At 48.4% G+C, this 12,635-nt stretch overlaps 1 protein-coding gene across 1 annotated transcript; it reads right to left on the reverse strand.

The window, feature by feature from the left end:
- Positions 1-1,698: 1,698 nt before the first annotated feature.
- TrAFT101_007856 (uncharacterized protein) lies at positions 1,699-7,694 on the reverse strand. The gene is made up of 3 exons (XM_024904105.2): positions 7,301-7,694; positions 7,193-7,239; positions 1,699-7,109 (listed from the first exon to the last, which is right to left on the reverse strand). Exons 1-3 carry the CDS (start codon positions 7,469-7,471, stop codon positions 1,841-1,843), a joined length of 5,487 nt encoding a protein of 1,828 aa, XP_024759026.2. The 5' UTR covers positions 7,472-7,694; the 3' UTR covers positions 1,699-1,840.
- Positions 7,695-12,635: the final 4,941 nt, after the last annotated feature.

Here is a 12,635-nt window from a genome sequence, read left to right on the forward strand (position 1 = left end):
AATTGCTCTCTTTAAACAGAAACGCCAGAGCCTGTCGTCGTCTCGCCAATAGTATAGTAGCGGATAGCAGGTGATGATTGAACTGCCAAACGGATCGGGGAGCTGCAGGAAATGCCGGTCAGATAGGACTAAGATGCTGCCCCACACGCGCTGGTTGGCTCAACCCGACTCGGGGGAAAGTTGCGGTAGATAAACGTATAGAATAGCGATGTTTCCCTAGCCAAAGGGATCTGAATGCTCTGAAGAGCGTGAATCTGCCTCGGGGCCCTTAAAAGGCTTGTGAGAAATCGGGGCCTAAGAGGAGCAAACGTTCGAATCGCGCAGAACACTGAGGAAGGGTTGAAAGCTGCTAGGTAGATAGACCCGATAAACGATAACTGTAAGGCAGAGAGAGGTAGTGATAAAATACAGGCCGCATCAGCGCCACAGGCACCGCGAACATGACGCAACAGGAGCACCCCGCCATGAAACTTTGCGCAGGTACCTCCTGCAGGACCTCTGGCCGGCGGGTACCTGGAGGTACGTCTGAAATAGCCCCTCGGCCGGATCATTCCTAGCGCCGTCATACCGCACGACGCCACATGATGCTTACCCTACGATTTGAAGAGGCAGATAAGCGAGCTTGGTTGGCATACATTTTAGCATTACCTGCATATTTGGATCTGAGATTGTCTTTTATTTGGATATCTTGACTACAAAGTCGATGAAATTCGACTCGTAGTGCGCTTTTTGTGGGACTACTTGTGCCTTATAATCAGGCATTAGTAGTAGAACTACATCTACGAAAGCCAGAAAACGTGAAATTTGACGCAATATATCAATCCCTTTCCCAACCGTGTTTGGAAGTGAAAAAAGCGGCCCAAAGAGAAAACCTCTATTGTCAGTTTTTGTGAGATGATTCTAATAATGAAGAAGAAAAAATATATCCTGGCTTCCTTCTATTTTTCCCGAAATACCGCGTATTGACTTGTTTCATTGCGCATCAACACTTCTGCCAAGCAGATACGACTATCTTCAATCCATCCCTGTGAATATACTCAATTTCAGCTGGTACGCTGAGGATACCGTTCTCCGTGCTAGTATCTTCCTGTAGTATGCAATTCGTGTATCCAGTTCGATCCCACTTTGCTTGGTGCAATATCTCTTGGCCGGATCGTATTCGGATGGATTCTTTCTTTTTCCTCTTTTTCCTTTGGCATGTCAGGTATCGAGAAGATGGTATTGGGTTTTATCGGTATATCGAAGGCCTCAAACCGTCCTGCTTTGCCATATCTCATCTCTCATCCTAATTATAGAATTTCTTCTTCTTCTTCTAGAGTCGATCGTGCTCGGAAAGTGTGATTGCTGTGATTCTCGAGTCAAGCTAGTAGCTTCAGCACGAAAACGTGCCTTGCCTATTTTTGATGCTCGATTTTCGAAGTGTTACCTGTCTTTCACTAGCATGCTAGACATACATTTATTACCGGCAAGGTGGTGAGTTGTATGATTGCCCCAACTGGACCGCAAGCTGCTCATGTTGGTGTTTCGGGTATGTTGGCAATGTGATCAAGCTAGGTAGCGGTAAAAGGCAAATTATAAATAGTTAGGGGGACGTAGAAATTTGTCTATAAGCAAATAAAGGGGCCATTGGCCTGTTCTGGTTTCAAAATCATATCACTTGCAACGTTTATCTGATTTTATATGAATAATTCATTTGAGTGGCTATCTGCCATATTTGAATCCGTAGTTACCTATGATCCTCAATATACAGGTATATGAGGCATCCCAAAAAAGAAGATCTTGTAGCAAATTTTATAATGTAGCAAATAATTCAACCGTCCTCCATTCCAGCCTTATATTCTTAAATACGAGCCTCCTGCAATTCCACAAGTACTCTCTGCCAAGCCTTCTGTATCTCCGGAACGCGTTCGTCCTCTTTGGCCTTCTGCACTACCGCTTCGTACTCATCCAGTTGTGCAGTCGATTTGCCAAACACGCCACTGGAATAAGTCTTAAGCGTCGCTGAAACTGCCTCGGATCTCTTGAGTCGCTGAGATTCAACGCCAACTTCCGCCTTGTCAACATCCAGGCTGCTGAGATATGCCTGTAAAACACCATCTTTCTCCACTGAAGAGGGATCAGCTGCAGGCTCAGACGCCGCAAGATCCTTCATCAAATCAATCACAGATTCATACCACACCTCTCGCTTGATCACGTTGAATTTCGGATCCGAAAGGAAAGGTTCAAGAGCCTTGATGATTTGAGTGGCGACGGCATAGGCTCGTCTGTCTGACGAGCGACTGTATCCGCGTGCCACAGCCTCCAGACCATTCTTCGCAGTCTTGATCACAGTTTCTTCCTTAGAATCAACGTCCATCTTGTTTTCATCCTTGAAATCCTCCAAATGAGGTGTCACAATATCGACAATGTCTTGCAACATGTCAAAGACATCCGCCAATTTCGCAAATCGCCACAAGCAGCGGAAGGCATGGACACGGTAGTCGTCGTTATTCCGCTTTGCCTCGCGAATAACAATCTTCTTCATGAGGGCTGCAATTTCAGCATTGAATCTCCAAAGAGATTGGCCCTTCTCAACAAAATCAGGAAAAGACTCCAGAAGCTTTTCCTTGCCGGGGAAGGTCTTCAGAGCGAGAGCCTTTTCAAAGACAGGCCAAATGGCCTTCAAGTTGGCCTCTCCAATTGCGCCTGTGGTGTCACTGGCTCTGGCCACATCCGAAACCATGGCAGCTACTGTAAAGGCACCAGTGTGTCTCAGCGCCCACTGAGTCGTAGCCAGACAGCGTTCAATAAGGTCGACAATCTCTGGCACATAGCGAACAACAGTTCGATTGCTGCCGGAATGCTGATCCCACACTTCTTGGAATACTTTGCCGGTGTATTCGTCAACATCATGAGAACCAAGATAAGAAAACGGCAACAAGAGTGTCTCCTGAGTGCTGAAGTGATCAGGGGACACCTTTGCCAGAGAAACAACAACATCCGCAACTTTCTGGCGGCGACTCTCCTCTTCCGATTGTAGATAAAGATTCAACATGCGCTCCGAGAATCGTTGCTTGGCGCTGTCTGAGACAACTCGCATGATATATGCAGCGGCACGGGCATAGGCCTGACTGACTTCGTCGTTCTTGTCCAGAACCTGCTTGCCCAGTAGTTCCAAAAATTGAGTAGAGACAGATTTGATTTCATTCGTATGACGGGTAAAGAGAGTTGTCAAGACTCTACTGCAGCCAATCTTGGTAGGCATTCCAATGGCAGTCTTGATAGTTGCTTCAAGGCGTGGAGCGAGCTCTGCCATCACGTCCTCATCAACAAAGCGTAGGATGTTATCGATGGCTTCCGAGATGGGAGAGGCATTGACCATTCTTGATCGCAACTTATCAATCTGCTCCCGACTGTCCTCGCCGACTCGTTGATAGTAGTAATTGATGCGCTCAGGTTCGATGGTACTCAAAAGTCCCAGAAGCTTGGGTATCATCTCCGGGATAAATGGCTTCAAGTGCTTACCGCCGTGTCGTGCAGTCTTGATGATTGTGATGATTGCAAAAGCCTGGACTTCTTGAACTGAGCTCTCTGCAGCTTTGTCAGAAAGTAAAAAGGGCAGCGCCTTCTGCATCATAGCATTGGCTGATGACTCGTGAGTCCCCTCTTCTAGCTGTCGAACGAGAGTGGTAGAAAGGCCTCTGCAAAGCCTGAAAGCTGCCTCCCTGACGCTTCCCTTCACATCGTCAAGGACCTTGACAGCCTTTGTCCAAATATCTCCATAAAATTTCTCGTATTGGTGGAATGGGACACCAGTCAAAATGTCGGAAATGGCAGCACAGCTGGCTTCTCGCATTCTCCATTCTCGTCCGAGTATGCTCTTGAGGAGCTCTTCCATGATGGCGTTGAAATGTGTTTCCATAACCGTCTTGGGATCTTTGACCAAGGCTTTCCAAATCTCGTTCATGGCTCGTTGGACGTTGGTATTCGGATCAAATCGGTATCTGAAAAGTTTTGGATATATCTTGGGATCGACCTCGGAATCTGAGAGGATATTAGTGAGACCAAAGCGTCCGAATGCAGATCTTCTTGACCACGTAGCCGCATTGGTTGCCAAAGACATGAACTTGTAAACAAGGCCCTGGTCACCAACTTCGTTTGCGAGGTTGACAATGTCCTTGTAGGACGAAACTGAACTGCCCTCGCCAGTTGGCAGCGCTCCCGGCTCAAATAATTCGGTTTCATTGTCCACTTTAAGTTGGGTGGTCGATCCTGTAAATGCAGACACAAGATCATTTACCAGGGCGGCTTTGAGTTCGTTATCTCCACGCTCATGCACCAGATTCAGACCACGCGAGGCTGTTTCTTGGACTAGTTCGTCTCTTGAATTGAGAAGGCGCATGAAAGCGGCCTGTGCTTGTCGTAGGCGAGAAGTCACCTCACTGAGGTCAGAGCAGTATTGGACGATGCAGAAGAGCCAGATGCCAGAAGCTTTCAGAAGAGATGGCTTGGTAGCCTTGCAATCTTCAAACAATTTGTCCAGGACATTTGTGAGTAGCTGGCTTCGGGCTTTGGCTTGGAAGTTGCGAGTTCGGAATTCCACGTCCACCATTAGTTTCACATAGTCCGAGCCCCAGCGAGCAACTGCAATGGTTATAGCGTCTCCAACGGCAAACTGAACCTCAACTCTTTTGATTTCATGAAGAGCGAACAGTTCTTTCAAGATAGCCCCAACTGGACCTTCTGACCAAGAAGCTGGCGATTCCGGAAGCTCTGAATCTGGGATGCTTGCAGCCAGCATGCCAAGCGCCACAATCGCCTTTTCATTCCCTTTCTTCGCTTTCTCAGAAAGCTTTTTGACGACATTGTCAAGAGAAGTAGTTCCTTCTTTCGGAGGGATAGCAAGTTTTGCCAGCCACAGATGAGTGAAGGATTCGACTGCTGCGTCAAATAGAGATGGTGCGACAGGCTCTTCGACAAGGATATGAAGTGGATATTTCCAATCAGCCACAGATGCATTGTTGTAAAAGACAGACCGAGAGCAAAGGTGACCATAGGCGACTAGTGCTCCTTCTGCAGCATTGAGATCCGGTCCAATAGCCGTTGTAGCTTTCTCAAACAAAGCATTGAGAGTCAAACCCCAATTCTGAATTTCGTCAATGTCCACAGCTGGATGCGCCGCCAGGATACCAACAGCTCTCGCGCTCAATTGTCTTATCTCGCTCTTATTAGATTTAATAAGAGGCAACAGGCGAGCGGCTTTGCCTTTGGCAAATTCTCCAACAACGTTGAACGGAGCTAGAGAAGCGACTTCGACGAAAGACCGAAGACTCTCCTCTGCTATTGGGGCATCCTCGACAGAAGAGCCAATGAGGCAAGCACTCAGAAAGATATTTAGGAAACTGGGGTCTCCAAATGCCAAATAGTTTCCTACCTTTTGACGAGATTTAATATTGGTTTTGATTTGTGCACTGAGCGCCTGCATCCAATCCGGCTGAACGTTGAAATTTTCGAGGGCTGAAAGAAACATCATTTGCTTGCAATATTGAATGACAAGAGGAAAAGCACGGATTGCAGAACCTTTGAAATTGGCAAACGTACTGTCATTAGGCAGGACTATTGCCCCGTGACCAGCCTCGGAATCCGCATCGAGTTGAAGTTCGGAAGCGATGGTGAAGTACTTGAGAACCATCATGCGCCAGTCAGGTAGAACTGGAGCTATCTCGCTATGGGCGTAATAGGTCCATGGATCCAGACCCTTTTGCCCTTGCTCAACCACATCGCTTCTCTCGTTGAGACGGCCGGCGATAGCCATAAAGTTTATCCAACGAGCATCAATATTTGTGAATGACAGACACTCGTTAGACCACTTAACAACTGCATGACGAGTGCTTCGTACAGCGGGTGCCTTTTCCGCAAGAGACATGTACTTGAGGAGCATGTTCCTCAACTTAGGGTCTTCGTCGGCGATGTGTCTGGGGATATTTGATGTCAGACTTGAGAGTGCTCCATCAATGTTGACTACAGCGTCGTTGGTAGGATCCTCAGACAGCGATTGGAAGAGCCAAGCAGCCAAGTCAACTTGTGCTTCGAAAGGAATATCAGCGGAACGCGCGAGCATTCCAATGGTTTCATAGCCTCTTGAGCGAAGTTGAGTCTCATCATGAGATATTTGCACCGGAACTGGCCATCCTTGCGACTCAATGTAGTTTTGCATGCTCTTAATAAGATTCGGACCGATAGAGAAGTCTTTGTTGGACGGGCCTACTTGAGCGACCCACGACAGAAATTGAAACAAAGCTTTGTGCAGCTTTGTTCTTTCCAGGGAGCTCGACGGCTGGAGTGCGTCTGTGGAAGAGTCTTGTCTGAAAGCTGGCAGAAAGTCCAGCTTTACCACATTCATAATGTGCTCAGACATTGAAGTAGCAATAGCCGACTTGGAAAGTAGAGTAAGAATTCGCGTGCGATAGGCAGCGGGGAGCCGAGAATGAGCCTCGAACAATTTTTTGACCAAGTCTTTGTTCTCGAAAGAGACTGAAGTTCTCTTGATAATTTCTTCTGCTAGAGATGCTACCCTGGTATCTGGACTGGAGGAAGCATATAGCGCAGGAAGAAATTTCTCCTCATCCGTAAAAGCTGCACTGGCGAGGAACGTGACTATCTTTGCTCTGAGTTGTGAGATGTTCTGGAAAATTTTAGCTGTTCCAGCGCCCTCAACGGAGAAAATGTTGATCTCTTCTTGAGAGAAGGTTGGGTTTGAATCGGCCAGCGTCTTGCTTGGAGTAGGCGGCCGCAAACGCAAGAAGATAGAAAGCATCTTGGCAAGATACTTGGCGTCTGCTTCATCTTCCAATCCGATAGAGGCTCTCAAAGCTTCATCATCCTTGCTTCCGCGTGACGGTAGACGGACGTCAACAAGAAGTTGAAGAATGATGTTGAAAAAGGTGGCTGCTCTGCTTTGACCTTCGTCCTTTGAGCACCCTCTTAGCGCAATAGGAAGCAAGGCTCGCCTGTCATCTTCGTCAAGACGACCAAGGCTGTGCTGAATGAATGGCAGATCAAGTTGCTTGATGACACTGGAGTCATTTGACTTGTATTGCTCAAGTAGCGCCTTTACAGGTAGGATGACACTGCCAGAAGTTAGCTTCGATCTGTCATGAAAGGAGAAGAGAGAGAAGAGGAGCAGAGAGAGGGCAAGAAAAAGCAACTGTACCTTGGAGGCTGGATAAATGTTCTCAGCCGTGCTAGGAGTTGGATAACCTAAAGAATGTTAGCATATAGAGGCTAGCAAAGTGGTTGACGATCAGTGAGGAAACCTTACTTTGACTCGTACAGAGGCATGACTGCTGTCCGCCTTGAGAATGATGGGCGCCAAATAGCGGCCCAGAAGATCACAGAGCTTGTCTTCGACGTTTGCAACGGCAAGAATCTTAAATTCGACGTTGTCTACCAACTGCAGCTCTCGCTGCTCAGGAGAAGGTGCGGCGGCCATGACTGAAGATGTCTCAGGGATGTGACTGGGGCCGGGCCTGGCGGCTAGCGTAGGGGAAATTCAAATGCTTGATAATACAGAAAAGAGAAAACAAATGCAGAAAATAATCGGTATCACGGCTTAACAAAACCTAGGAAATGACATTCGAGAAGTGCGGAATAGAATTTGTGTGGTGAAAGAAGGAATGTGGAAGAAGACGAAAGGTAGATATGCTGGGGGAAAAAAGGTGACTTGGGTTGAGGGCTTGAGGCTCCCGTCAGTGCATCATCACTTTAGGCCAACATCGCTGTCGTAACGAAGTAAACAATGACTAAGCAGCCAGGTGCTGCGGAGCACGTGAGGTGCAGCAGCAAGGGCATTTTCGAATTTCTGGGTATCAGAGAGGCAGGAGTTTTGCTGCTGAAATGATTTTTACAAGCTCTACTGGGAGAAATGTTTGTATCTGGGCATAGATATTGCAAATATCGTCGTTTAGTAACCGCCGGATGTGTTGGTCAAGCCACAGCATGTCCCAGGGTTGTTGCAAGATCTACCGATCTCTTCAAACCAAGCCAATTCTGTAAGCTTAGTAGCGTGCGGAGTACGTACATGCATCCATAGAGACTCATTAAGAATTAGTACACGTATGTATATCCTGCCGTACACAGTTGGATTGATATGGCACATTCTGCACAGGCACTGCGAAAGGTTCTCCTCCCATTATGCTTTACGTTTTGCATCCTTGAAAAGTTATGCAACCTGTTGTTTGAATTATTCAACCTCCCCCTACTTTATCTGCAGCGGAGCTTCCGCATTCAGAAATACTATGCGCTTTGGAGGTGCTCCGAGACGAGAGGTGCAGCATCTACATGCACTTCTTAGCACGCAATTATAAGGTGATTAACTCTACTGATGGAGCAAGCACCTGGTAAACTCAGTAATGAATCCTGTCGTTTATGGGATAAGATTACTCTTAAACGCGCATTGGCAAAAACTTAAAAGTATGGAGCGTTTACAGTAAGCAATAATTACTTCTCTTCTTCTACCATCCCAATTCGGGATTCGGCGAGTAACGTCAGCCATTTCTCCTAGGGTTGTAGTTCCGACACCGTCCAAACGGCCAAGTGAAAAGAGCGGAACAATCGGACAAGGAAAACTAACAGAAGGCAGAAGGCGCAAAGATCTAGCGTGACGGCGGCAAACCGTCAAAAGAAGTGGAAACGCTTAGTAGGATTTTCTCAAAGCGAATACTGTTACTATACTACATACTACCTACTAGTCTCTGCAAGGCAGCTTGCAACGTCCTAGCTCATACGGCATAAACTTCGCTCAACGGCAAGTAAACCACTACGGCAAGTTAGACTCTATCATATGCATTGTGCATAGTGCCGGATCAGGTAAGCTGATAAAAAAAAAAAAACTTGCGTGCGTAGGGCAGGAGGCCGAGGTCATTGGATGCCGAGAGACCCACGACAAGTCGCAAGTCACGGTCCAATGGCCGCGATTTTTTTCTTTCCCAGTACAGTACGACCCACGGGCGGCCGAGTTCACGATGTGGTGTATGAAAAGCTTTTGCTAACTAACATTCATTAGGTCGCAAGCCCCGCAGTATAGAGACACGCCTCACCCAAGGTTCTCATCCAAAGAGAAAAAAAATTAAGAAAAAAAGTAGGTTGCATGCTGGTCTAGCGGTGATGGCAGATGGTGGCTGCTATGCCTATCGGCTTTGGTCATTGCTTTGCCTGTAAAGCTGAGAGTCTAGCTAATCATCAGCTGCCATGTCAATGCTCCCCGAAACGCGGCGAGAAGGAAAAGTCGGTGGCTTTAAATAGAATACTGAGCTGACACGCTGCATTGGCCGCCTGTAGTGACCTTTTTTTCAGCTGGAAACAAGCAGAAAAAATATTACAGGGGTTTCCGGTGACGATCCATGCGACCAAGGAACGAAAGCTGCGAATCCCGCCGACAATAAGCCCTGTAGTATCGTACGTCATATGTATCATATTGTTTTTCCTTTGCTGCGGGACATAAGATGGAGAAAATCAATATTAGGCAGCGAAGCCTGTTCGCACTTGTCGTGAAAGCAATGCCGTCATAATTATCGGCCGGTAAGAATCAAAGCGGTTCCTGGAAGAGGGGAAGACGTCGAAAATCAATTCGAATTGTCGAACGCTGACTGGCCAAAGCTGTGCTCTCTGGAAGGATGGACCTGGCCCTTTACGAGGTAGCACTCTGCGACCACACGGTCAAACTGCTGCAGGAGAGGGCCAGCTCCCATGTCAAATACATAACCAAGCCAACAGCTACCTCGCAAGGTTAATCCACCAGCGGCGGGCATCCAGATACCTGGAAACGTTCCTCATTGGGGCTTTGAGCAGATGGTGTTGTGCAGGAGTGCCACTCCCTGATTCCGGCTCCCCCAACCAGCGTCCGCCAAAGCCCTGCAGTTCGAGAGAGGCGACAAGGGGAGGGGCGTCTCTTTGGCGTGCTGAGAGGCTGGGGGTGAGGAGGGGTAGAAGTGGTGCCCTGTACGATCGTGACGGGTCAGAAACAAGATCCATAGGCGGGATGGGATGCACAGGCTGAATACCACATGGCAGACGGGCCTCGGATGGCTTACCACTCACTATTCGTGCCAACTTGTAGGAGCTCTCCAGAGGGCTAGAAGCTGCTGGAGAGTCGCGATGGAGGCCCCTCAGGGCTTGCTCTTCAGCGAAAGACAAGCGGCTGTGTTTTGTTTCTCGTCACAACTGACCTGCACCGGAGCACTGCTAATTGTAGATACTCCGTACCTTTTGTACGCCTGCATGCAATCTCCCTTGTCAGCTGTTTGAAGCACGTAATCATGCAGGGGTACCGACGCAGCTGATAGCGAAGATGCTTCCCGTGTATAGGTTTCCAAGACAAGGCCTAGGTCGATCAACAAGAGACCGCATTTGTCGCGAAATGCGATGGCAGTCTCAGCACAAACGAGAAGAGCTCCATGCCCGCACATGGAACAAGACTTGCCCATGGCACTGACCGATGGAAAGGAGGCCCGGGATGCAGCATATTTTTTTTTTTCCCTTGCTAGGGGGATACCAGGTTCAGCGGCACACCTGGCTCCAGCATGCGTGGGAGATGTGACGAGCGGTTGCGATACGCCCGCTGGGTCTATGCCGATGCTTCTTTGTGCGGCATCGTGCCTAGGGGTATCAGCACAAAAAGCAAGGACACGATGCCCGCCGAGTCTGATGAGAAACTAGTCTAGGAATATAATTATTCATGCAAGGGGGTTTGGTGTTGAATTTGTTTCCCTCCCTTTCGACAGCCAGCCTGATCTTGCTGCGGCGATCGGTACGTACCGAAAGTACATGCAACAACATCAGGCAGACGGCTACTGGCATCACCATCGTGGCCGCTGCAGGCACCAGGGGTAAAGAAAACATGAACACAAATTCAATAGTGCTTTAGCGCCAAGGTACACCGCAAAATTTTCTGTTGTTTTTGAGGGTGCTTGCATAGGTAGGTACGGGTATCAATTAGTTATTCACGTGTATCTGCGCAGGGACTGATTCACCCCAATTTACACAAAGCATCTTGTCGCGTTACAATATTGATCTGAGACTTTGTGTCAGGGACTTCGCGAACTAGAATGAATTAAGCTTCAGTGTAGGAGGTACGCCGGAGCCTCGGTCTGCTCCGTGGTAAACGGACTGCAAGATTATACTGAGACAAGACTGTTGCATTGATCAGAGCTGCGTATAGACCCTTGTTTGACTTTCAAATTCACGCCCATTTGTGCTCCTCAGAGACCATACCATGGCATTACCATGTCCACTCTCTGTAAAACAGCAGCAGCTACATTTCAAAATCTCATATATAACAGATCTTGTAAACGTGGATTCAGCATTAGTAGTCAGTCTGTGCTGCCTTGGGCAGTCAGATCTGACAAGCAAGCTAGATACAGTTGAACTCCCCCGCTCGTGGCCTGCATAATCGGATCCAGGCCAGAATGGGCTTTACCGGTTCCGGACCCTGTCTTTATTCAAACTGTGCTCTTTGGCTTTTCTCTTTCTTTCAGCTTCCAAATGTTGCTACGCGGGTACAAGGTCCACTGACAAGTGCCTCCTCTCGCAGCCAGTCAGAGCCGCAAACAGGGAGATGCCGGAGCGTCCCAATACGTGCACTATCCAAATCGCCACATGGACAGATGCACTAGACAGAGGCGAGCCCTCTGAATGGAGTCGACTTTGGCAGCTAGTGACACGCCGTCGGACAGTCCGCTAGAAAGCTTCTGAGTGCTTAGTCTCTAGGGCGAAAGATCACGGGCTTTTAACAGGCGATGGATCGTGGCACAGTATGGGGACAGTGTCTTTTATGGCAGTTCGGTCTGAGCCAGTGTAGATGAGCCTCAGCAGGCTGGCAGGGCCCGTGATGCTTGGTTGTTTCCGGCTGCTTTGTGGAGATGCCTTCTTTTGGCACTGAGAGAGACAGTAGGGTTGCGTGATTGGAAACGGTGCATGCTTGCCGCATGTTCCGCGATGAAGACGGACAACCGTGGTACTCGACAAGTATTTCATTGTTTCCTGACAGCTGATGCCTCGCGGCCGGAGCCCGACGAACTCATCTTTGCGGTCTTGCGGAGTGCATGGAGCCTCGCAGTGGTCAAAGCAAAAGCAAGAGAAGACACTAGCCGCCTCATGGGTCAAGTCAGCGTCCAAACAAAGCCAAAACTGGCAAGCAGCTGCGTGTCTTATACTCGTATTTGCGAGGAACAAGGCGAGTAGCATGTAAACTAGGACTCGATGCGTTTCACGTATACCTGGCAGGTACATCAGGCTTCCGTGTTCTATACTCAGCTTGGCGATGCGCCACCAACGCTCCGCGCTTGCTTTGGTGGCCACCATGGCTGAAAACCTCTCCGTTTCGACCCTTGGGCCCCCAATTTTCAATGTCCAGAGCCATTGAGCCTGTTGACGCGGCTGGACCTCTTCGCCGTCCTGAGCCAGACTAAGGACTGTGGGCGCCACTCGCCGTTTTTTCTTTCGTACACGCCCAGAAACAGCACCCACAAGGTTTTTGTGGAAATGGATGAGCGAGGGCTTATGTAGTTAGAACTTGCTCGTCGCTGAGAACAGAACAAAGCAGAACAGCAGTGGTCCTTTGGAAGAGTAGGTATAGTAGGTAGGGATGAATCAGAATA

The sequence above is a fragment of the Trichoderma asperellum genome, chromosome 4 (assembly GCF_020647865.1).
Source record: "Trichoderma asperellum chromosome 4, complete sequence".
Lineage (NCBI taxonomy): Eukaryota > Fungi > Ascomycota > Sordariomycetes > Hypocreales > Hypocreaceae > Trichoderma > Trichoderma asperellum.